Source organism: Corythoichthys intestinalis, chromosome 1, assembly GCF_030265065.1.
Source record: "Corythoichthys intestinalis isolate RoL2023-P3 chromosome 1, ASM3026506v1, whole genome shotgun sequence".
Lineage (NCBI taxonomy): Eukaryota > Metazoa > Chordata > Actinopteri > Syngnathiformes > Syngnathidae > Corythoichthys > Corythoichthys intestinalis.
Window position 1 is genome coordinate 63792924 of NC_080395.1, and position 26636 is coordinate 63819559.

Genomic DNA, 26636 nt, shown 5'->3' on the forward strand with positions numbered 1-26636 from the left:
GCTAGTTAACAGCATTTGCTAACGAAAAAAAAGTTAAATCTATTAATGACACAACAAGCAATGACGAAGAATGTTTTTTACGGAGTGTAAAGCTTTCGGTTAGTGGTTTAGCGACCGTACCACGGTGAATATTTCAAAATAAAAGCACGTCATGTTCGTCATATAAATAACAATATCTGGAGTTAATCCCACATACTTCAAAATTAATATTATAATATGTTGAGTAAATACTACAGAATACAGATTCTACACTAAGAATAGCTTTCAAATGACACTCTTCATGACAAATATGATTGACAATGAATAATTATCATACTACTATTATATATAGTAGTATACTATAATAATAATGTTAGAATTTTTTTTTGTTTTTGTTTTGAATAATGTTGGAAAGGCAAAGTCAGTTTTCTGAATGTTTACTTTCCATTCTTTTGCACTAGTAAATGCTATCAGCATTTAACCTCATTGTTTATTTGTGATTATTTATTGTTATTTACATGGTTATTTGTACTTTAATAAAGAATTTAAGTGTTCCAAAATGGTTTTGTGAATTAATAAGCGTCAACCAAAAATGTCATTGCTAAATTAGTAAAAAAAAAAAAAGAAAATTATTAGATTCGTCGACTAATCGTAAAACTAGTCGGCTGACTAATCAGGAGAAAATTTGTCGTTTAGGACAGCCCTAGTGTACCGGAACGTATTTCCTCCACACCCTTCTCACCTTTTTAACCCCTGACCCATGAAGAGGGCCCCTGGATATGTTCGCCTTAGGCCCCAAAATTGCCAAGTCCGCCACTGTCTATAATTGGGCAATGTTTATCATATAATTTACTAAATATATTGATAAAGGATTCATATGCAATGTTAACATCATTATTTTCATATGTTGTATCCCAAGTCTGGTTGCACAAATCATTTTTAAACAGATTGATGAATTCTTCACATAGCGGTGTTCTATATTGTTTCGGTCTATTTGCACTGTTCTTCCTATGTCTTCCTTTTACTAACAGAAAAATTGGCAAATGGTTTGTAATGTCACTGATCAATAGCCCACTAACATTTTGACTTTCAATATCATTGGTAAATATATTATCAATTAGTGTAGCTGAATGGGTTGTGACTCGGCTGGGCCTAGTAATTTTTGGGAATAGGCTCATGCTGTACATTGTGTCTAGGAAATCATCTATAGCTTTAACTTTATTTGGATTTAGCAAATCAATATTAAAGTCCCCGCAAATATTCTCTTTTAAGTATATAATATTTTTATCAATCCATTTTTGTATGAAGAGTGTTTGTTCTTTTTTGTTATATACTCATTATTCCAAATAATATATTTGTGTGGGGGAAAGTTGTGAGAGTGACACAACGTCCAAGACAACAAGGCTTGTTGATAAAAACCTGATATTTTAACTGGAAGTTTCGAGACCTTGTAATCACATGACAACAGAAATCGAAGAACTCCAACTTTGTTAAAAAAAATATTTGGGATGAAATACCAAATTGAATTTGGCGCTTTTGAACATTCCTTTAACCATTTGATTTTAAAAGTATAATTCAAGTCCGGAGAGTCCAAGATGATCATTATTTGGATGAGCAAGCGAGCTCATAGCAGTGACGTATAGAGGGCGGGAGCAGAGTGAACGTCACCGGCGGGCTGCAGCAGTGAGCAGCCTGTCTGTCAAACATTTAGCATCACAGCCAACATGGCGGACTGGGGTAAGAAACCAACTTGGAGCGAAGAGCAACCTTTCCCATTTTTCATTCGTCACCGGCTTTGATACGCGAGTCCATTGCTCCTTTGTTTTCTAACTCACGAGTCGTATGTGGCTGGCGCTTACACATTTTATGCTGTCGTTTTTACAGACGCTGACAACTTCGAGCTGGAGGAGCCGAATCAAAAGGCGCCACAGGACAAATGGGAAGGCGAAGACGAAGACGACGATGTTAAAGTGGGTGAATAAGACAACCGGACTGTGCAGACGCGTTGTTTGCGTGTTCTGTGTGAAACTACGGCTTGTGCTTCCTTAACGTGGCGGGGACTCGGTGGCTCTTTGCCGATGGGTCAGCGTGCCAGCCCACGCAGTTCGGCTAAAGTTAGCCGCCTGCTACCTCATGTTGTTGGACGCCAAGTTCAGCTCGCGGTGTGCTGCTTTAGTTGGCTTTCCATCCTAACTCCAGCTGTCTATAATGTCAGCCTTTCAAAGTGTTTGGAGTGATATTTACTAGATGGTTGCTGCATCTCGCAGCTTTGTAATGTTGGTATTTCGGGCTAATCTGTTGTTGGGCCACCCGGTCGGCTAACAGGCGTGCTAACACACCGGCTAGCCTCCCTTGACTTTGAATCGTAAAAACGATACGTAGAAACCTCGACGCCATTGAGGCGGATTTGAAGGTGTCGTCTTAAAGAAGACCGTAGAAGTGCTCCGATCGGGTTGTCATGTACGTATAATGGTCAAAAGTGCCGGATTGGGTCCGTCAGTTTGAGGCCGTGCTAGTATGCTAACGTCAGTCATGTGGCTTGATGACTCATCCAACATCTTATGTTAGTTCCAGAATAACTGAATGATGTTATGTTGGCGGGGAAGCTACTAGTTTGTTGACAGGTGGGGGTCCTGAATTGTCCATCCTTCTGTGGCACATGTTTACCCGCAGAAAGAAACTGATGAGTTCACGTAAAAGGTCCAAATACTGGAATTGTTCCCTAAATAGACCAAAATCTTTGGAGCCAATGCTCCGTAATGTCAGGCTTTTTGTCGTATGTTCATCTGACTGCTGTTCACTGTTAGACACTTCCAATTAACGGACTACGTTCCATTGACCATGGTAGATGTCCAATTCATTTAAACTGGGAGGCTCGCTGCCAGCCTCTTCTGTTCATAACAGATTGGCTGTCTTGCGTAACCAATGAGTTAAAATAGATTGGATGTCTATCACTGTCAATGGTAACCGTTATTTGATAATGACCACCAAAACTTTTCTAATTTTGACCACAATTACATATTGTTTCCTGGGTATATTGTACATTTGGCAGACATTTGTGAAAACACGTGTAATTTGATTTGAAAGGAGACCTTAACTGCTGCTCTAAAAATATTGTTGATACATGTGCTCTGTCAAGTCGTTACAGACGGGTAAATTTTTTACATACAAACAAATCGGTTGAGCTTTCAGTCTTTGCGTAGAATTTCAAGCATGAATTTGGCTGTTGACGCCAGAAAAAAGTAAAGTGAAGAATTTGACAATTAGACCACACAAATGGCACAAATTAGAATACATGTACAAACTATAACTAGACAAAATCTGTATAAGGGCCCTGAGATTGTCATCACACAGCGTGCGCAGGGGCGTAGGTTTGGTCTCAACATTGGTAGGGATGATATGGCATAACCTGCATGTACACTTTTTGCCGGGACAGGACATTCTTAATGAATAATCCAAAATATATCAGTATTGATTTATACTAACTTTTATGTGTATTGTTTCAGCCTACACCGTTGAATTCAAACCTTTTTTTTTTTTTTTACAAAAATTACGAAAGAAACATTTTGAAAACTTTCAGGAAAAATGTCCGTATTTTATGAGCAAATTTAAATTGCATCATTTGAACATAAATTATATTAACATACACAATAAATACAAGCTTGTTAATCATCTCTTAACTATCCAAGAATTCTTTGTCAGGGAATAACAAAAAAATAAAAATGGAGCAGTCCTTCAGGTAAAAAAAACTAATGCTCAGCCAAACTCAACAAAAACTGAAAGCTCCAGTGGGCTGCTTTAAGAACACATAAATAAAATGAAAAGTAAAATTGGGAAGAAGGGCGTAAAACTCAGTTCACTATATTTCTGTTTAATTAACGTTAACAGTAGAAAACACATACAGGAGGACACTTCTCTGCAAGCAGCTATCTACTCGAGTTCTGCAGGTTAGCAAGTTCATACCGTTTAATGTTATGATAATTCTGATGCAGGTCGGACTTTCAGCAGCAAAATTAGTTGTGTGTTCCCAGCTTCCACAACATTGTCGTTTTTACATTTCTTACAGTGGCAGCTGCTGGCTGAAAAAAAAAAAACATCTAATATCCCTAATATCTAATGTCTGTGTGTTTGTGTGTGTTGGGGGGGGGGGTCAAGTCATCAGCCAATCAAATGTGTGTTTAGGAGGGGGAAAAAATGGACCGGCACATTTAGCAAGTGAAAAGAGGTACATGGAAGTCTGAACATAATGAAAATAATTCACCTAATAATGGTAGTGTCAATTACAACAATTAAAAGACACTCACAGGCACTCGAAGGCGAAGGACGCATTTTCCTGAACTCCGTTATCGGTCTCTGATAACTCAGGCGCCAGCTAGAAGGGAAACCTCCCAAATATGCCTAATCCAACAAAAAGAGGACACAACACTGACAAGACTGAAGACATGGAAGATTTAAAATCTTCAATGCTATTCGATATTTTCTGCGTCCTATATGGTATACTGGGGGCGGGATTCAATAAGCTTCGGCTTCTCCCGTCTGCCCTTTTCGGGTTGAATCATGCCTGAAGGGAAAATTAAAAAAAAAAAAAAAAAAAAAAAAAAAACATGGAAAGACAATCTAAGTTACCTTTATATCTGAAGCCATTATATAATGCAAATAAAGTTGTTAAAAGTTGGTGGGGACAATTTGAGCATCCTGAAAAGTGTTTTGTCCCGACCGTTCCTATGCAAACCTACACCCTTGAGCGTGCATCACATAACCCTCTCCACGCCGGGTTTGAAAGTAAACGAGCAACTGCACCCCACAAAGTACTTGGACTATCGGCAACAACAGACATACAGAACCATTAGTTCAAATCCATTTAGTTTTATTTAGGAGCAGCCCTCCATATCATTATCCTTTGGATAGAAATCAGCATTTGGCTTCATGTTGAAGGACAAAGCGCATGGCAGTCTGACTCCTCACAGCTGTACCTGAACCAACAAATTAAAAAATAATCTGATTGCAAAAAAAGCTGCCCGTTTAGTTACAAAATAAGCACGTTAAAGGAGTACCATCGCTGTCAAACGGTGGTGTCAGAAACATATTTGACATCCAGGTTTTGTTGCTGTACTGGAACCGGTCACCACTTTAATCTTAACACTTCGAACATTAATTATATCCTGCAAATTAGGGCTGCAACTAACGATTATTTTTATAATCAATTAATCGAATGATTAATTAAAAGAATAGTTGGATAACTGTCACCTTTTTCAATTACCGGTACCTGCACAATTTAACTTGAAGTTTTTTTTGGCATGTTGTAAGTAAGACGACAAAATGGATTACTTTCCTTCAAAAAAATTTTATTATAGCTTCCTGACTAAACTGTACTGTAATCTACAACTGAACTGTTTTAAGTACATAAAACTATATATAATTTTTTATATATATAATATTTTATATATATATAATATTTTATATAAATTTCTCATTAAACAAATCAGACAAAGGTCCTGGTCATTCAATAAAAAAGTGCTGCTGGTTGACATTTGTTCTTGTAGGCAAATTGCTAATATAATTTGTGTTAATCACTCATTTTTCTTTAAACAACAATCGAATAAGGGGAAAGCAGACTAATCCGTTTTCTTTATCAAACAGTTGTTCATAAAGACAATTCAAACTTCAAAGCACACTGTTGTATGCCAATTTAGTTTGACTTTGTGTTGGAGACTCTAAAGCAGTGGTTCTCAACCTTTCTAAGGGTTCTGAACCCAATGAGTTTCACACGTGCATTTAACCGAACCTTTTGGAATTCGAAAAAGTTTTTTTTTCTTTTCTTCTAAATTCAAAATGGATATATATATATAAGCTAGCAAGCTAAAACCCAAGTGAAATTCCATTCAAATTTTAATCTCGTTTAGAAAGCATGTTTTTAAACAGGCCAAAATGTATGTTTTTATCGTTACGCCTGCAGCATCATTAGACCACTAAACCAAGACGGGCCCAATGCGCATGTCTTAGAATTTTTCATTCAAATTTGGAAGAATTATATTGTTCAACATTAAACCTGATTGGTTGCATTAACCCAGACTGTGCAGTTTCTTTCATGTTTACATTTTAAATTATATCCAATTTAATGAAAAACCATGCACAAATTGATCGCCAAATTTGTAGTTAGTGTAAAATAAACATGAATCTTCTCACAAATCTAGTCTAAGTAATTTTGCTTTTTAAGTTTGCTTTTTCACATTGGAAAATAAAATTAAACTTGATTAATTTCAGACTGTTTCTATTTTTGTTTTCATCTCGACATTCTCATTTTAGCACACCCTTGCCTCACATACCATTTTCATGGCGTAAAATGTGACGCAAATGTTTTTTATGTAAACGCAAGGCACTTGACCCGTAGGTGTGTTGTTCTTCCTCATACTAATTAAGCATCAACCTTCCACTGAGCAAACCAGTTTGTCATCCCATCGTATAGAGGACTAGCAGTTGAGAGAATTGGAATAAAGCCTGTAAATTGGGGACTAACCAGTCCAAAATCTGCTCCAAAATGCCACCTTGCCTAGATTTGGTCAGTGTCCAAAAATAGTGCCCTGCGGGTCTTAACCTTCACCGAACTCCTTAGACTGACTCACCGAACCCCTGGGGTTCAATCGAACCCAGGTTAATAACCACTGCTTCACCGAACCCCTGGGGTTCGATCGAACCCAGGTTAATAACCACTGCTCTAAGGTCTAAGCTGTTATATGCATAGATGTTTGTGTGTAGTGCACGTATAAAAAGAAATGAGACAACTTTACTATCCAACAATAAATCAAGTGCTAATATGCTTCTCCAAAACAATACAAACGGACACTTAAGCCACTAATTAGCATAATTGCTAACTAGCTTAGTGCTTTGTGCTAAGTAGTAACGTCTCATCAGCAAAGAATACAAACAATACAATTGGCTTCATTTACTTACCTCTGACACGGGCACACTGGATCTAACAACAAAAAAGACAATCTAGACATTTTGTAATATTATTGATTCAGCAACCCAGCAGCAGCAGTTGTAGCTGTGAACTCTCTAGCTCTGATCACTGGCGCGCTCACATTACACACAAACAAGGACCCAAACGGGACTGCTCATAGCTGCCGGCAATAATCTATCATCAAATTAATTGCCAACTAATTTATTTAGAGCTGTCCCGACTAGTCGACATAGTCGACGTCATCGATGACGTAAATCCGTCGACGAGCACAACATCCCGTCGACGGTTAATGAAGGGTTAAAAAAATATATGCGCGGAAAGTTCAGAATGTCGGATGCTCTGTATGCAAGCGGGGAAAGCGGCACAACGCCAAAAAAGCGCACCAGAGCGTCCAAAACATTGACTTATTTCAAAGAAACAAAGGAGGGTACACTCTTCTGTCCTGTCTCTTCAATGCCAAGCTTGGCTGCACGTCGGCCGTGAATAAACACCTCAAGCGCCGTCACCGTTTGTAATTTTTTTTTTTTTTTGTACACCAGAGGGTGCTGTCGCCTTACTAAATAATAATGTTTCATTGACAATGGGCCTATACAGTAAGTGCTATTAGTATTGTTCTTAATGCTAACTGAGAGGTTTATTTCATGTTATGGTTTATTTTATGGTATAGAAAATTATATAAGGTTAAAAGGTCATAAATATATACAGTATATACAGTGATTGCACTCAAGGGAGAGATTGTCAATGATAAGGTAATAAATTAAGGTAAAGGCAATTCATAGAGGCAATTCGCTGATATATAAATAAGGTTTAAAAGGAAAAAGGTAAAAAGTTTTCGTTAATTTCTAATTGTGTTGTTTAATTTGTGTGCACCGTAGCTCTTACAGTGTGATTACATCAAGGATGGAATAAGAGTTGTAAACCATCAGTTTAAGAGACCATCTTTTCAATCGGGATGCTACACTAGTTAATTCTATCAGCATTTGAACTCATTGTTTATTTGTGATTTATTATTGTTATTTACGTGTTTATTTGTACTTTAATAAATAATTTAAGTGTTCCAATATGTTTTTTGTGAATTGATAAGCGTCAACAAAAATTTCATTGCTAAATTAGTAAACAAAACAAAAAAAAGATAATAATTATTAAAAAAAAATTTTTTTTTATAATTATTAGATTAGTCGACTAATCGTAAAAATAGTCGGCTGACTAATCGGGAGAAAATTAGTCGTTTGGGACAGCCCTAAATTTATTAATAGATTTTAGGGGTGTAACGGTACACAAAAATCTCGGTTCGGTACGTACCTCGTTTTTGAGGTCACGGTTCAGTTAATTTTCGGTACAGTAAGAAAACAAAATGCAAAATATAAATGTACTAGTTTATTACACACCTTTGTGCTTTCAACAATAGGAACATTAGCCTATACAAAGCTAGAATTCTGCTCAAAAAGTAGCGGGTATTTAAAGATAATCCAACAACAATTTGCCTTTCAGACCCTGCATATTGGTCAGCTTTCTTTCTGGAAAAAAAAGAAGAAAAAAGTCCTGTGCTAAAGAGAAAAGCAATCCCAATGACAAAGATTTTAACATGTATTTTACAAATGAAATGCCTCAATGAATCTTTTTTCTTCTTATGAACGGTTTTCAAAAGCTTTATTGGTGGATTTTCTCAAATTAAAGCGCCACACAGAAATTAATAAATTTAATTGTGTAAGCAGGATCTTTGTATTCTTATTATTTAATAACAGGTGTTTTAGCTCATTTCAATTTATTTTATTTAAACGGGCTATTATTTGTTTTATAATGTGTTTATATTTTACAAATGTGATTTAGTATTCATTTATATTGTATATTTTAGATGTTGTATAACTTTAGTTCCTATGTGAATATTAGTTCCTACTTGTTTTGTTGTGGTAGGAGGGTTTTGTATTGAACATGGGGCCGTGTTGGTTATTATTATAGCAGAGAAGACAGCAGTAAAACAACAAAGACAAGTCAACTGTGCACCGATCTACCACTCAAGAGATCTGATGGACTCAAAAAGTGGGTTACGATTGCATATTAGTTTGAAAATCGACCGGATCCACCGTATTTTTACACAAGTGACTTCCGGTCTGCCCGATTCTAGCTACCAGTAGTAGTATTGACGCAGGAGGGTCGCGTCTCGCGTCAAATAATAAACTCTGCCGTTCTTTTCGCATGCGTCGTGTTGAGCCGCTTCTGGGACGCGTCTTAACATGCGGCCGCACTGCGACTGGTGTGCATTGGCTGATTGACTTTAACACCCGCGTTTCAATGCGTTCTCGTGGCGGCCACATTGTCGCGCCGTTGACGTTTCTGGGTTATACTGTCATACCGTGTTGGTCCTCATTATAGTAGAGAAGACGGAGTAAATATAATCTACACAAAGAAACTGTAACCTGATCGACTCACAGCCTCGAAAAGTAAGGGTTACATTACGTCAGAAATTCGTTCGGTACGCCTCCGTTCCGAACCGAGGACCACGTACCAAAACGGTTCAAGACAAATACATGTACCGTTACACCCTTAATGGATTTAATCGCTTAGTTGTTGCAATCTTACTGCAAATGTTCATAAAGGAAATGCTTATGCATTTCATTCTCTTTGCAGGACAACTGGGATGATGAGGAAGATGAGGAGAAGAAAGACGTGATCACGACAGGTGTTTGAGCAATTCTTCCGCTGTTTTTTTAGCACCACTAACAACTTCAATATTCAATTTCAGTGACAAAAGTTCCCGAAAAGAAAAAGTTGAGTGAGAAGATTAAAGAGAGGGAAAACCGCTTAAAGAAAAAACAGCAGCAGCTACAAGAAGAAGAATTGCAAGTGAGGTTTTTTTTTTTTTTTTTACTCTTGCTTGGTTGCTTTGTTATTTGTTTCACTGTACAATAAGCAACAGTGAAGGACTCTTCTGCTATCCTTTGTGTCATGTTTTCCTAGGAAGAACTTACCCCTGAAGAACAACTCGCACAGAAGTTAAGAGTGCAGAAGCTTCAAGAAGATGCAGACTTAGAATTGGCAAAGGATGCCTTCGGTAAGATGTGAGCTGTATATTTTTAGTTGGGCCTTCACCATTGCGATTCTACTGTTCCTTAAATGATCGTGAACCTCCATTTTTAATGTTTTGGCCAAAAAAATGTTGTCAGTGTTTTTTGTTGAATAGTTTATTTTCTATCTGGAACATATATATATTTTTTTTATTTTTGAAAAATAGGATCATTGCCAAAATTTGTTAGTATTTTAATACTTCTGTCATTGCCTGCCAGATGATAGCATTCAACCCCAAAACGTGGGTATCATAAGTACTGCCTGCGGGCCAACTGCAGCCCGCTGCTCAGTTTTTATTGGCCCGCAGCAAATTATGAAAAATATCATTGAATATGGGCTGCACAAAAAACTTGATTCAACCTACATCCTGTTGCACCTCTCAGCTTTAACACTATAATGATAATAATAATAATTTTTATTTATAACGCACTTTACATTTGAAAAACAAATCTCAAAGTGCACATTGCCAAAAAAAAAGACTAAGAATAAAAGAGTAAAAGCAAAACAGACAGAAGCACAGATAAAATCAGATACCAGTCAGATAAAAATAAGTCAAATAAAATTAGCTAGAATAAGCTTTTTTTAAAAAGGTGAGTTTTTAGTCCTTTTTTAAATGCATTTTAAATGCATTACACTAGATGAAGTTTAGCACTTAAGCAGTGCCTCTCTATTAGTTTAGAGGTCATAATGTTGAACTCAATGTAGGAAAATTGAGAATTTCAGTATTGTTTTACAGAAACTTGTCTTTAAATGTATTTGAATCCATTGTGATGAATTGCGCTTTGTCGATGTTTCCTTTGTTCTGCAAGGTTTTTTTCAGTCTTGTAAATATGAATTGCAATATCCTTTAGGATTTTTTTTTTCTTGTAGCCCTTAACTCATTCACTGCCATTGACAGTTACAAACGTTTACTTTGACTTTACTCACAGACACTCGAAGGCGAAGGACGCATTTCTGCGTCCTATATGGTATACTGGGGACGGGTTTCAAAAAGCTTCGGCTTCTCCAGTCAGCCCTTTTCTTTTCGGGTTGAATTAATTGTAAACACATATAAATGCTGTATGTTTGTTTGGATTTGTCATGCCTGAAGGGAAAATAAATAGATAAATAAATTAAAAAAACAAAACATCATATCCATTTCAACTGACAAGGCTGGAATTGAGTGATCATGTTTCACTGCGATAATGTCCAATACAATTTGACTGGGGGAGTGGCAGTGATGGAACGATGGATTTCACGTCTATTAAATCGATGGCAGCCAATCAGTTAATACTTAAAAATCAACATTCCGATTCTTTGTTTAGCAAATGAAAGTGGACACGTTGGACAAGTTTAACGAGAATATGAACAATTTATGTCTTAGCTGTGAGCATATTATAACATGTTATGTTCTGTTTCTAGGAGTTGGCAGTACCACACTAGTTGGAATTGACGCCATGTGTCCATCTTCTAAAGAAGAATTCACAGAGTTTGAAAAATTGCTGAAAGAAAAAATATCCCAGTTTGAGAAATCGGTGCATTATTCAAGTTTCTTGGATTCATTGTTTCGGGAACTCTGTATTTCATGTAAGTGCTTGTCTTTAGGTGTAGGTATCTTGATTTTCATCTTCAGACACATCTGACCTTAATCTTTTTTTTTTTTTTTTTTTTTTTTTTTTTTTTAATTTCAGTGGAAGTTGATGATTTGAAGAAAGTCAGCAATTCACTTTCAGTTCTACTTAGTGAAAAACAGAAACAAGAAAAGGTAAAAGAGATTTGACTGCTGCTTGATTGTCTAATTGTGGCTGCTAGGGGCACCATTTACCCAGTTCAGTGACATGGAGTGAAACGTCCACAAGGCAATGCTTAAAGAGCATACGACAGGAGAAAAAAAAGTCTTAAATAGCATTATTATGTGAGTTAGAATCATACTTTCAGACGATTCGACTATATACAACAATTTAGCAAAGCGCAGATGACGAGAAATTAGTCTTTTAATCTGCTGGTTAGCCACGCCTACCATTATAGGGCTCAAGCGTCACCAACAGTTGGATGGCGTCAGCGGGAGACTGGGCTCATCGGTTTTACTATACAGCCCATTGAGGGGGAATTATTCAGAACGAGGAAAACGCGACGAAGAAAGCCGCAAAATGTCATTGTTTCAGTCTCTCTACTCCAATATTTTTACAGTATATTCTTTTTATACAAGTATTTTTCCCAATAGCTAAATAAATGGCTTGAGAAGGACCAGTCAGCCCTTCGAGGGGGAACTATTCACGACGAGGAAAACGCGACGAAGAGATCTGCAAAATGTCAGTTTCTGTCTCTTCAATATTTTTACAGGATATTCTTTTTATCCAAGTATTTTCCCCAACTGCTAAGTAAATGGCATGGCCATGACAAATAACAGTCTTGTGCTAAATGGAATATGAAATAATAAAAATGCACTTATTTAGGACGACATGGCAAAATTACTCCATAATGGTCAAAACTGTTGACTTCATCTTTACTGTCGCACCTCCAAACGATATTTTATGACACCTAAATCAGGTTTGTCATTTCCCTTCCCCGGCTTCGGAGAATGTAAACAAACAAAGAGGCGTGACAGCTAGCCAACATGCTAACCCGAACCGAGTGTTGTTTCAAAGTCTTCGAAGCGGAAAATCACACATAACTAGCCCGGATTATTTGACATGACGACTGGGTTGTCGATTGTCCTTGCGGATCGGCAAACCGCCCGGCGGGAAGCAATTTACAGTTCGTTCCCCGGAGGAGGGCGGCTGCAGTTGTTGTGCAGCTAACGTGCAGCTAATGTGCACGAGGAGAGCTTTTTATATGCCTGTCAATGATCAAACGTAAGTAGTCCTTTATTTAAAGAAAGTTTGTAGTGTTTACTTTGTAATCGCTGTATTAATATTTGACATAATACAAAACAAGATGTTTACTCCCTCGTAAGTCCAATGTTCCCACAGTAGTAAGGCTTGGCCAATATCCACGGTGAATGGGAACCTTTTGAAACTCCAAAAAGGCGCACACACCTCTCCCTCATAAAGCAAGATTTTTCTGCAGCCGTTTGGCTGGCGTGATGCAAAAAATAAACGTATTAATCCGCAAAATCAGCTGAATCCTTAGTCCTCATACACAACAGTAGGCTGTATAGTGAAGAGGAGTCCTTCTCCTGTACACCTCACAGCGCCCTCCTCAATGCAAGACCGAAGCTGGAAGTCACTCATTTTCATGGCGCGGGATTCAAAAAACTAAATAAATATAGCGATCGCTTCCACACACATCCAAGCGGTCCATATCATTCAGGAGCATAAAATACAGCGTGTATTATGAAATAAACATGCTTTTTCGTGTCACATGCACTTTAGTGCAATGACCACGAACACAATTTCTGAACAGTCTCAGATGTTAATGAAATCTCATCAAATGCAGGCAAGAAGTTGGTTATGTCTGCGAGTCGATGTGCAGTCTCGACCACGGTGTGTTCAGGAATGTTTGTTGAACTTTTGATATTTATTTGCCTATTTAGAGCTTGGGTGATTTTGTTCATTATCAAACCTCTTTTCGATTTTAAATAGTAAAAGAATTATGTCCCTGATTGGCATTTTGAAAAAAATGAATAGTTATTATATTTAATAAGATCACAACTAGAGTTGTCCAATAATGACTTTTTAAGATATCCCGATATATGCGCTTGTGGACTTAACATATTATGGCTAATTCTATTGTGATGCCCCACTGGATGCTTTAATAATGATAAATGTAAGAATTTTAAGGTTTCCCAATCAACATTCTGTGAAAAAGTTGTGGGGGAAAATGCCTCTTATTGCAACACTATATTTATTGTCGAAATCAAAATAGTGCAAACATCAGTTTTTTGGATTATGTGCAAAGTGCCCAAAGCTGATGTCAATACTATCCAATATCATTTTAAAATTATTTTTTCGGCCGGTTATCTCTCTAATCACAACTGAAGTTTGTTACCTTTAGCACCTTTTTAAACCTGTTTGTGCCAATTTTTGTAAAGGCAGCAATGCTAAAACTTATGAAGAATGTTGATCCGCATCAGTAGGATTGCTTCTGTTGTGGTTGATTTAGAAAGATAAAACAATAGAAAATGTCACCCAGTGTATGACTTTTAATGAAGAAAATATTTTGTATCTGGCCAAAATCTCTAAACTTTGTGATACTTTTTGGAGTTAACTACTTTTCAGCCTGGCTTCAGTCCAGTGTAGCTAATTTATGAATTTTTATTGGTAAATGAGTTGCATGTCTTTGGCATAAAAACCTATAATACAATGTGGATGCATGTGACTTGTGAACAACCAGTTTTCTTGTAATATTTTGTAGACACAGTAAGGTGGGCTTTATAATCTGATCTCAACTTGTTTTCTTTTCAGCAAAACAAAGGGAAGAAAAAGAAGAAAGGTGTCGTACCTGGTGGTGGTTTGAAAGCACAGATGCGAGATGACCTGGACTATGGCGGCTTTGACGGCGGCTACGCCCAAGACTACGAGGACTTCATGTGACCCAGGCTCCATGGCAATGGTCCTGTTCCCCTTCCAACCCTGAGTTTTGCAACTCTACCTTATTCTGTCCAGTGCCATCCTGGAAGATCAGAACTATGTGTTGCCCCCTTCATCTTGCTTCAGTGACTTCAGGGACTGTACTGGAAGCATCCAGTCTCACCTTCTCTTTATGTTCATGCATATGGAATTGCCTTTTCTCTCTCTTCACGCAGCCTGGACTCATATGCACACACCCGGAAAATTATCAAGTTTTATCTGTTGGGTAACCCGGTTCAAGAGAATATGCTTTGTAACAGTTGTCTGTTATATTGGGTAACCCTTCTTCAAGAGAGTTTAGTTTGTAATGGCTGTTGTCTGTTTTCAGAGCTCTTCATTGAAATGTTGCTACTGGCCCAACAGCAGACCCAGTATTGCAGTTATACATGTTGTGACATAGAAACAAAAGAAGGTTCTATGCAAATTCTTAAACCAGAATGTCATGTATATATTTTAGGTCTCACTTGAGGATGGTTCTTACAGATGAGTATATAGTATCTATAACTGGTTGCCAAATACAAATTATTCAACCCATTCATGTTTTTAACTGTAGAGGTTTTATTCCAGCGGAAAAACTGACGTAAGTGGAGGAGGATTTACTTTTACAGAAAGCACACTGTTGGTTGAAAGGATAAAGGGAAGGGTAAGACAAATGAATATTGACAAAAAACAAGGAGTATTCATGTCTCTGGGATCTTGAACAATCTGAGGCAAGAATATTAGGTTGTTTATTAATGCATTACAAATAAAATTTGCTAAGTTCATTTATACTAGTGCTTGGAAATGAAGGGGCAGAGATTGGAGTAACTTGCTAAATGCACTCTTCTACAGGCTTGTATCAAGTGTGACGAGAAATGGGGGCTTTATGGGCTTCTCCCCATCATGTCTTCATATGGGCTATAGTCATTTGAAAGCAATTTCTCCTTTTTCTAGAACTTGACCAGTTTCATTGTTGTATAGGAAATTGGCTTGGGCGTTGGCAAAGATCGCTGCAGTGTTTTATAAACATCTAATTTAATAAATTGCTGGTCAAAACTAAGTTGTCTTGTTTGAATCCATAGACCATCAAATCTAGTATCTTGATATTAATAAATATACTATTTACAGTTTCAAGTAAATACAGTGAGAATATACAAGGACACTATAAAAATGAATTACATAATTGTCTCAAAGCTTTTAGTCATGTCTTAAGGTTTTAACATTAAAATAATTGCACCAAATGAAGATTAATGTTTGAAACACCCACTGGAGAGTCCCGTGTGGTATGTTATTGACCTTCAGAGATGTGCTTTAGCTTCTGGCCTTCATGCTTCTTCCTTTGGGATCTCTGGTACTGCGTCTTTGACTGTTGCGGGAGGCGTTGGCCCTTTGCCGACGCCGGTTTTGTCTGCCTTCGCTTCTCCCAACACTCGTGACTGTCTGACCTTGTGAGTTTTTCAGGGCCTGAAAGACACTTTGACGGGTAACTTCGCGATCGCCACAAGTGAATGTCAGCGCGACACCCTCGTTGCTTTTCATGACACGAGAAGTGCCGTCAGAGGTGCCATCAAAGCAGCGGCCGAGAGCAATTTCTTTGGCTGTGCGTGGATCCTGATCAGTTACTGTATATATGCCATAGTTATGCCCGAGAGGATCAAGAGGTGCAAGCATCCTGAACTCATTTGTGTCATTGTTTACTGCTAATGGCAGATGGTTAACCAGATACTCCTGGAGCAGTGGGTTGACATGATCCCTTTTGCAGCTACCCTGCGGGATTACCTTCACCAATGTGCGATCGACGCGTTCCTGATCATACAACATGCCGCTGCACTTGAACTCCAGGCACACGGCCGACACTGCCGTCTGGTCCATGTCCCGGATACTACGGATGTCTCGGAGACCATACAGCTGGCCTACTGTCTTTGGGTGGGTGCCCCCCATGTTATGGGACCGCACATTAATTTCATGTGGGCTGTTGATTTTTACTTTGATGAAGCAAGCACGGTATTCCATTGGTTTAGGCCACCAACTGAGATAGTCCTCTGTCCAGCTCATAGGGTCGTCCTCATTGAATGGCACCGTGTTGTAGTCATAACGATCTCCTTCCACTCGTGAGAACCGGAAATGTGCAGCACTGAAGGGTGCCTCCTCACATTCCTTCAATTTTTCAAATGCATACACCGGTCCGTTTGCCTCTTCAGCTGTGTTTGGACTCGGTTTTGCCACATTGATGCTGAATGCTGTCTTCTTGAGTCTGGGGTTTTCATGGTCCGTGCGCCTGTAGTTTAGCCTGCCCAGATATGGCTGAGGCACCCCAATAGCATTTGGAATGAGTTTTGGGGCAGATGGGACGGCCTCTAGTTCCTCACCTCCAAGGTTGGCCAGGACATAGGCAGAGTAGGCATCTGCCTTTTGCTCATCGCAGAAAGCAGGAAGACAAGCGCCATTAGGGCCTGTGATGACACTATCGAAACGTCCCCAGGCCCGAGGGTTAGTGGAGTAGCCAGCTGTGGGCTCCATGTTTATGAGACTCACTACAACTCCCTCAACCTGTTCACTTGGCATGAAACGTTCACTGCGGAAGGCCCTCACTTTCACATAACATCTGCGGTTCTCTGGGACATCTAGGTTGAAAAGTCGCCGTTCTCTGATCTCCATGTTACCAACAAGAAAGGTTCTTTCCTCCCTTTTCCCTCTTGATTTCTTTTCTACCATCAGACTTCCCTCTTCCTCCCACAGGCCTGTATCAGGGTTGAGTGACCACAGTTTCATGATACCAAGGTGTTCAGGCATCGTCACCTGAGCAGAATCCAGGAACACCTTCACTTCACCTGCATTCAAGGGCTCATTGGTTTCTCCACCTCTGAAGTCCACTGAAAACATCCCATAAGTTCTTAGTGGCAAGGTATCGCCTTCATTCCCGACAAAGTTGAGATCACTCTGGGCCGCAGCTGCTGTAGAAACGTCTCTGGGATCAAGAAATGTTACACTAGCATTGACGTCACCCACAAACACTTCTCCGTTCTCCTTATAGAAGGAATTGGGGGGAATCTGAATGTGAGCCATTGGCTCCTGGCCTTCTACTTCCCCAAGGTCAAGAATGTTGTTTTCTGAAGAACTAATAGTGATGGGTTCTTTCTTTCTTAGAAGTTTAATTTCATGGTAAACAGCACCTCCTTTGGCATTGAATGGAAGCACCTTTGTTGTGTTAATGAATTTACCCATGTTGTCCACTAAAGTCAGGACTAACCTCTCTGTTTCAGGAGGAACATGGATGGTGAAGGTACCTTTGTAGCCTGTACGACTAATCCTTACACCATTCATAAAGATGTGGCCAAACCTCATTGGCTCACCATTGTCTGCAGCCACGGCTCTACCATGGACAATTGACTTGGTGTTGACACATTTCTGACAGCCGCATTCACTGACCACCATTACGGGTAGCTGGTAGCCCTGGCATGTCAAGTGCCTTTCCTCCATTTTTGCCACACCACAGCAGTAAGACACTTTGTCTTTGCATCTAATACCATTGTCCAATTGTCCAACGCATGTGCTGGAGGGGCATTTGCCCACATCGTAGTAAAAGGAGTCTGTGCTGTTTTGGTGGCAGTCATGTGGAAGACGTATGAGATGAGATTCAGGCGTGGGGTTGCATGAAGGGCTATTTTTGCCTGGGGGAAAATAAAATATCAATTTTAAATGAAAAAAGCCTTCATTTGTTCACATCATTGAATATACAGTATTGTTATTGTACCAGTGGTGTTGCTTATGTTTGAAAGGTTGCAGGGACAAATTTGTTTGTGTGTGTGTGTGTGTGTTTTTATGTATTTCTATAAACCCGTTTAGATATACATGGAAGTCCAGTAATGTACCAGTATTTACCTGACATGTGCTATGTGTAAACACAATTTGCTGGCTCAGCTGACATGGACGTTAGCCAGAACTTTCTCATCTGAACGCGGCAGAGCCACTCTGAACCGATATATTTTTCTATGCCCGAAAGCCATGAGCTGAGTAGATTGTGGGTCACATTACCCGGTAATGTTGTGGTATATTATGACGAAAAGCAGCTAACATTTTCTTTTCTTTATTGAAGCACATTGTGATTGCTTCAACCAGTGTAATGTTATAGAGATTTAACATAATTACTTCCGCTAGTAGGCGAAACCTACGGAAGGTATTTGATTCTGTATGTCTGTTTGACTGTATGTTTGTGTTCAAGATAACTCAACAACGAATAGGGGAGTTATGATAAACTTTGCAGGATATGTTTGTACAGTACTATGTAATTGAAGAGGAGATTAAATTTTAGGGGAATAAGGTCAAATGTCACACAAGTTTGAAAAATAATTTTGCAATAACTTGATAATGGATTAACCTATTTAACTCAAATTTTCAGGGTAAAATGGTAAATGGAGAGTACTTATATAGCGCTTTATCTACATTGTTACAATACCCAAAGCGCTTTACATTAGCACATATTTACCCTTTCACGCACACATTCACACACCAATGGTGGTGCTGCCATGCAAGGCACTGCCAACCTATTGGAGGCAAATTAGGGTTCAGTGCCTTGCCCAACGGCACTTCAACAGTGGGCACTCATAGCAGGGAACCGCTGACCCTTCGGTCCCAGGACAACGCAAGCTACCAACTGCGCCACGGCCGCCCAGGGTAGGTGATACGATTAGAAGAGAAAACGTCAAAGGTAACAGATGTTAGATGGGGGTCAGCTTTCTCAGAGTGCTCCTCAAGTATTTAATATATGTTTGAGGCATATGTTTGAGGTAGATGTCCACCTATGCTTGATATGGATGCTGCCGTGTGTATGTTTGTTGTTTTTGTTGTTGTTAACGCGTACATACCAATGATTTTGAGTGTGGCTGATTTGGTCTTAATAGCCCCAGATTGGCCACTTGCCCTGCAGTAGTACTCTCCAGCTTGTTCAGGTTGCAGATCTTTAATAACCAAGGTGCTCTCAAATTTCCTTTCTAGGAGGCTGTTGTTGTGGAACCTTTTTTAAGAAAACACAGACACTGATCAGAATAACAGAAACCTGTAAAACACAGTATGCATATGTGATGAAACATCAGTTTCTTTACAACCTCTCAAATCACTTTCTGGTAAACAAACAACAAAAAATGGCATGTTTTCTGATGAATGTTTGAGTAACACTGCATTGTCAGAAAGAACAAATCATTTTTAATACTTTACATTGATCAATCATATGTAAAAAAATAACAGACCTTTGTGGTGACCAAACAATAGTAGAGATTGGTTTCTAAAACCCGAAACAAAACTGATCTAATTTGTACATATGTTTTTGACCAGGGTCGCTATATTAACATTAAAATATGAAGTCCTACCATTGATACTTGTCTGGCTCTGGTTTTCCATCCACATTGCAGCAGAATGCAACAGTTTGTCCCTCCCTCCTTGCTTTGCTCTCAGGATTGCTCAACACATGAAGCTTCTCTGAAAAGGGCAAATCCATAACCATATTAATCTTGAGCTTTTGTTAAAAAATGGTTTTTGCTGTACCTGATCTTTTAAGCTGTACGCTGAGTACTGTGGTACGCTCAGAGCTCTTGGGTACGATAACACTAAGGCTTGCGTGGCCTTGAAGTCTGATTGTCACTGTGGTGTTGCCATCAGGGCAGAGCCCGGGGATCCGGAAGTGTCCGTTGTGGTCTGTGAGCGTTAGGAGTTTTTGGGAGACAAGTATTGCAGCCCCTTCACCAATGAGGCCCCCAGAACCACGGACGGAGCCCAGCAGGATGTGTTCTTCACACATGCATCTATCACACTCAGCATTTACCCTCCCCATCACACAATGTAGGGAGCACTCTAAAAGATGGGGGAAATAACCACAGTAGTCAGTGATGATATCATTTTCCCTAAAAATAATCACTGGTGGACATCTGCATCAATTTCAACCTAAAAGTTACTGAAGATAAACGATTCAAAGGCTATTAGAAGCTGTTGATGGTCAAATGTAAGGGTATAACTTGAGGATTTATTTTGTGGGTACCATTAACATAAGAGGTATATGTATAGTACAGTGGTATGACACTGTATCTAAACCTTTTGGAATTTCTCACATTTCTGCACAAAATCACCATCAAATGTGATCGGATCTTTGTCAAAATCACACAGATGTAAAACCAGTGTCTGCTTTAACTAAAACCAACCAAAAATTTATAGGTTTTTATATTTTCATGAGGATAGCATGCAAACAATGACAGATGGGGGGGAAATAAGTAAGTGAACCCTCTGCCTAAGGGGACTTAAAGAGCAATTGAAACATTTTTTTTTTTACCAAACAATTTAAGTCAGGTGTGTGCCCAATCACTGATGAGTGGTTTAAAGCTGCCCTGCCCACTATAAAACACACACCTGGTAAGAATTGTCTTGAGGAGAAGCATTGTCTGATGTGCATCATGGCTTGGTCAAAAGAGCTGTCTGAAGACTTGTGATCAAGCATTGTTGATTTCTAGAAAACTGGGAAAGGATACAAAACCATCTCTAAAAGTCTAGATGTTCATCAATCGACAGTCAGAGAAGTTGTCTACAAATGTAGAGAGTTTGGCACTGGTGCTTCTCTCCCAAGGAGTGGCAGTCCACCAAAGATGACGCCAAGAGTTCAGCGCAGAATACTCAGAGAGGAAAAAATGAACTCTAGAGTGTCTGCTAAAGATTTACAGAAATCACTGGCACAGTCCAATATCTCTGTGCACACATCAACTATATGTAAAACTATGGCCAAGAATGGTGTTCATGGGAGGACTCCATGGAGGAAGCCATTGCTGTCTAAAAAACATTGTTGCTTGTTTTATGTTCGCAAAAAGGCACTTGGACAAAAAAATTAAATGTGATGGTTCACTTACTTATTTTTCCCCCTTCTGTCGTTGTTTGCATACTATCCTCATTTAAATATGAAAACATTTTAAATATTTGGCTGGTTTTAGTTAAACAGACACTGTTTTTTCTTCTGCGTGACATTGAAAAAGGTCAGATACATTTGATGGTGATTTTATGCTGAAATGTGAGAAATTCCAAAACGTTCTGCTACTTTTTTATTCCACTGTACATCAAAATGATTTAAATACTCTCCAGACCAATTATAACCACGCACAAGTCAGGCTTCGCCAAATTATGCTGTGTGCTAGCATTGTTTGGAAAAAAGAACAACTAGTTGATAGTGTTCGGGAAAAAAACAAACAATGCCATCTTACCTGTCAGACACTCAGGCCCATGACATTCTTTCTTTTCTTCCCTTGGTCCATTGCAAAGCATTGAGTGAGAACTGCAGCTTCTGGAGCGAATTTGAACCCCAACTTGACCACACAGGGCAGAACATGGGCCCCAGTCTGACCACTGACTCCAAATACTCTGAAATACTAGACTGTTACCTGCAAAGAAATGGAGCTTTAGTCATATTACACCACAAAGTACCAATCACAGCGGTTAGAATACTGTAGATCTGGAATACATATGGAAACATACCTTTGGGACAAAGGAATCGAACTGCATAGTTGGAGCAGTTTCGTCCTGAACCTTGCTCCTCATTGAGGCACCAGAAACCCACAGTCAGGTCTGCATGCACTTTTTCTCCAGTTTCTCGGGCTGGGACCCAATCAGTGGTTCTGGCCTCCAGTGCCCGAGGGGTCTCACACACTCGAGCCCGATAGTAATAGCGAATGGCGTCCAGCTGCTCGTAGTCTCCGCGGCCTCCTGGGTGGTCCACATTGAACCATGTGGTCCATTCGTAGTTGTCTATGTATTTCAGATACAAAGAATGGAATTCACATTAACAAAATTGATAGGGTTTAAGTTATAATACGGAAAATTAAAGAACAAACTTTACCATGTGAGCGGGTGAAAGATGTGCTGAAATCTTCACTTTTCCATAGTCCTGCAAAAACCATTGCATTGATTCAATTAATTATGAGATTGTATCAACAGAATTCTATTTGTACGATCTAACACTAGATGTTCAACCTTTTAAAACAAAGACCACATTTTGCAAAGCTTTTAAAAGTTCTGTATTTGTGCTCGGTGCTTCATCATCTATTATCACAGTAGCCCTTATGGATGATAACCCAGATAGCAGACCGACATTGAATAAATGTTATTTTTCCATCAAAATCATCAGTATGATTGACATTGAAATTTTCGACGTCAAAAGACGTTGAAACAACGTTGTTCTATGGTATGTCAGGCAATGGTTGGGTTAACATTGTTGCATAGTTGATGAACTAATGTTGACAAATAGTTGATTTATGACTGACTAAGAAATATGATTGAAAAGTCATTGAATTATGGATGAGCGGGTGTTTTGGTGTAAAAATAACATTGATTCAGCGTTGTTCCAATATTAATAATAATCGAAATGACGTTTAGGTTTTCTAAGGATTTCAACGTTGAAACAACATAATTTAGGGTGCAAAAGTGACGTTGATTCAACGATATAGGATCGACAGCGGAATGTTGATCCAAAATCTTTTCAACAGCGGTCTGCTATTTGGGAAAATGACAGGAGAAAAAACTGCCCAATGCAAAAGTGTGTCTCCATGTAAGTTACGTCTATGGTCTACTGTACATCTATTTATTTGGACTGAAAAATGACACAACTCTTAGTAATCTGGCAACAGTTTTAAATTGTGATAATACACAATATGCTACCTTTAATGATAGAATTTCACCTGAACCTACTTGTAAAAACTACAAAAAAGGCTTTAAAATGCATATAGTACACAATTTTCCTAGCTTTAAGAGCTTTGTGAGAGATTCACCTTGACTTGAAAAAACTGTAGCTTGGCTGATTCCCACGAAGAACAGGAGCAGCTTCAGTGGCATTTTCACAATCGGCTTTTGTATAGAATTTTTAACTCTTGTGGATTGACACCAGTAGCTAAGAAGAGGATAGGAACCAGCAGCACAACTTCACCTGTGGTTGGAGTAAAAAATCAATTTTAAAAAAGGGCTGTTACATTCATAATATCGATTTGTAAGAACTGAACCCAAGCTGTCCGGATGGGTGTCTGGCAACAACTCCACAGGCACGTTCCAAACTAAAGTGTCAACGTGTTTCAAACAGATGAACGTTTAATCATCGTCACATACTGTAAATTATTTGTTGAGCTGTTTTCATACATACATGCCGAACTTTAGAACAAGAACATTGACCCAGACATATTTGTATGGAGTGGGCAAGAGAAAAAAAAAACTAAACTAAAAAACCCAAGACATCTTTGAAGCCCCCACTCAGATTTCACATCTGTGTTAGCTATCACCATTTGTCAGGGGGGCTCGCAAACATTTTTGAATCCACTTAAGAAGCATTCACATGGTAAGGATTGTATTTTTGCTTAACCTTCAGAAATACATGTAGAGTGTCCAATTTATCAAATTCTTTAGATGTTATGATGCCAATTGCCCACTTTTACAAGTAAACATGTTTCAAATACACCTTACATGAAAAGTGAAAATTGATTTTGAAATTCCATTTTAAAGTTGACTAGAGTTGACAAAATTACAACAACAACTAGAAACTATAGATACTTGATTTCACCTTATTTGGATCAGAAATGTCTGATTTGTGCCCTAAATGCTTGAATTAATATTTAAAGTGAATGAACAGGCATTGGAGGAATACTTTAGAGTAATGTTGACACAGAGCAATACAGTACATACATGAAAATATGCCTTACCTCCTTGTGACTGGTATTTCCTTGTCTCGTTTCTCTTTTCACGTCTCTACTCCTCTTCTGTGTGCTTGAACACACTCCTCAGATCTTTTATACTGCTCTGCCTGCAGCAGCGCTCCTTCCTCCCTTGGCAGTATGTCAAAATGTCCCGTCATTACATCCTCTCACTGATCATCTTCAAGGTCCAGCCTTTACACTACAAAAACACACGCCCTTAAAACTAGTTAAATTTCCTTGTTTTGAGTGTAAATCTACAAGAAATAAGTACAATTATCTGCCAGTGCCTCAGGTAAATTTTACTCACTTAGATTTCTTGAAACAAGACAAATAGCCAGCTGAAAATAAGCTTAACAGATATATATTAAGCAATAAAATAGTACATTTAATCTAAAAAAAGCCATTTTGTTAGAAATGTTTTAATCCAAGAAAATGTATTGTTCAAAACATTTTTAAAAGCATATTTTTCCTTGATTTACTGTAGGTGAAAAATGACCAACATTTAGATGTATGTGCTTAATAAGAACAATAGTAATTTACCTTTTGTTTGATTAAAAACTTTTTTTTAAAGAAAAACTTTTCTTTAAACACTTGGTAGCTTTTCAGATCGTCGATTTTAGTGACTGCGTTTCCCATAAGGACCAGTGCATACACGTAGTGTCGTAAAATCAATCAATCAATCAATCAATCAATCAATCAATCAATCAATCAATCAATCAATCAATCAATCAATCAATCAATCAATCAATCAATCAATCAATCAATCAATCAATCAATCAATCAATCAATCAATATCCCGGTTGCTTGCAGATAGATTAAACATTTCTGTGTCCATGTTTGCCCCACTGGATGCTTAAATAACAATAAATGTAACAACTTCAAGGTTTTCCAAATAAAATTAACATTTTGTGAAAAATAAGAGAACAACTTCACCTGAAGTTATAGAAAATAAATGTCCCACATAAACAATATCAATTGAAATGAGCAAAAATGTCCATAATTAAATAGAAGGACTCATCCACAATTGAATCACGTTTGCACTAGTTACCCAAAAGAGCCACTGGGGGGCGACCAAAGCAATACAAATAGAGGTAGGTGTAGCGTGGTGCATTCAACAACAGTGCCTGAGTCTGTTGCGACACATTAAATTTTATTTTGTTCCTTTCTTTATTTCCTGAAATAAAAGAAAAAAAATATTATCTTACACAGAGCGTCCGTTTGGCATGGCTGCTCAGACGTCTCATACGTCTTCTTTGCTCTAAAATGAGGAACATCCATACGCTCAAGCAGTGAATGCTGCCCCTGCGGGTTAAAATTTGTCATTACGCCATTCTCTCTGGATGGTACTTCTGTATATATTTATTGACCAACAAAAATGAATTTAAATAAAATGGATGGGGACACATCAAACATAGGGTGAACCAAATAACTGGATGCAGTAAAAAACAAAAACAACTCTTTTGTGCCACACAGGCAATCACTGGACATTCCTCTGCAATGACAATTCCCAAGATGCATTTTGCTGAGCTTTTGCACAGATTTTAGTATTTCATTACTTTTCTAGTTTTCTTAATGACTACCGTAATTTTCGGACTACAAGGCGCAACTGACTATAAGCCGCCACCCACCAAATTAGTCATGAAAATAGCAATTGTTCACTGATAAGTCGCACCGGACTCTTAAGTTGCAACTGTCCTCACGGTGTTATGAGATATTTACACTAAACGATATTTACCAGTAACACTTTATTTGACAGTTGCGTCATAAGACTGTTATAAGATTGTCATAACATTAATGCAACCTTATGACAGATGTCATTTAGTGTCATCCGGCAAATTATGTCACATCTCATTCAATCAAGTTGTTAAAGTGAGGTAAATATTTTTAATGCTATTGAAAAACTCCCTGAAAGTAATTCGGTAAATTAGTTGAATTTAAAGTAACCACTCCTATATGTACGCAAATACTTTTTTAAAGTTGGATCTATAGTCTCAAAATTTATTCTTTTATTATTCTTAAATTTTATCTGAAAACATGTTTGAAATCAAATACCTATGAATAATTAATTCAACATGTATTGTGCTATAATGTTAAATATTTGCCAAATTTACTGCACTCTCCCGTATTTTAAAGAAAAGTTGAAGTTGAAGCTGACTTTGTATTTCAAAGCAAAAACTTCATTCAGATTGAGTTTCTAAATTACAAAAAAAAAACTATATTGTATTTGTATTCAATACGTGATATGTACAGTAATATACATTATTACATAGAGTGTGGTATATGAGGTTTTCTGTACGCACCTCTGTACAGCACGGTGCAGTACAGTACAGTACATACAGTGGGGCAAATAAGTATTTAGTCAACCACAAATTGTGCAAGTGCTCCTACTTGAAA

The 26636-nt window shown here is 38.3% G+C and overlaps 2 protein-coding genes across 2 annotated transcripts; one reads left to right on the top strand and one right to left on the bottom strand.

Moving 5' to 3' along the window:
- Positions 1-1569: 1569 nt before the first annotated feature.
- On the top strand, positions 1570-14725 carry eif3jb (eukaryotic translation initiation factor 3, subunit Jb). The gene is made up of 8 exons (XM_057848651.1): positions 1570-1716; positions 1864-1949; positions 9569-9620; positions 9684-9784; positions 9899-9992; positions 11408-11572; positions 11677-11750; positions 14392-14725. Exons 1-8 carry the CDS (start codon positions 1704-1706, stop codon positions 14518-14520), a joined length of 714 nt encoding a protein of 237 aa, XP_057704634.1. The 5' UTR covers positions 1570-1703; the 3' UTR covers positions 14521-14725.
- Positions 14726-15096: 371 nt separating this feature from the next.
- Positions 15097-25508, bottom strand: cilp (cartilage intermediate layer protein, nucleotide pyrophosphohydrolase). Its single transcript, XM_057848643.1, has 10 exons — positions 25448-25508; positions 24249-24441; positions 23331-23485; positions 22403-22450; positions 22042-22311; positions 21771-21947; positions 20077-20382; positions 19902-20010; positions 19401-19549; positions 15097-18206 (listed from the first exon to the last, which is right to left on the bottom strand). Exons 3-10 carry the CDS (start codon positions 23392-23394, stop codon positions 15847-15849), a joined length of 3483 nt encoding a protein of 1160 aa, XP_057704626.1. The 5' UTR covers positions 23395-23485; positions 24249-24441; positions 25448-25508; the 3' UTR covers positions 15097-15846.
- Positions 25509-26636: the final 1128 nt, after the last annotated feature.

Excerpts from the sequence above, each read along its gene's own strand:
- eif3jb (XM_057848651.1), top strand. Across the intron at positions 1,950-9,568 it reads ACGAAGACGACGATGTTAAA|GACAACTGGGATGATGAGGA; the intron begins GTGGGTGAATAA and ends TTCTCTTTGCAG. Across the intron at positions 9,621-9,683 it reads GAAAGACGTGATCACGACAG|TGACAAAAGTTCCCGAAAAG; the intron begins GTGTTTGAGCAA and ends ATTCAATTTCAG.
- cilp (XM_057848643.1), bottom strand. The coding sequence starts at position 23,394 with ATGCCACTGAAGCTGCTCCTGTTCTTCGTGGGAATCAGCCAAGCTACA. Across the intron at positions 19,550-19,901 it reads GAGCCAGACAAGTATCAATG|GTTCCACAACAACAGCCTCC; the intron begins GTAGGACTTCAT and ends TTCTTAAAAAAG. Across the intron at positions 18,207-19,400 it reads AGCCACACTCAAAATCATTG|GCAAAAATAGCCCTTCATGC; the intron begins GTATGTACGCGT and ends ATTTTCCCCCAG.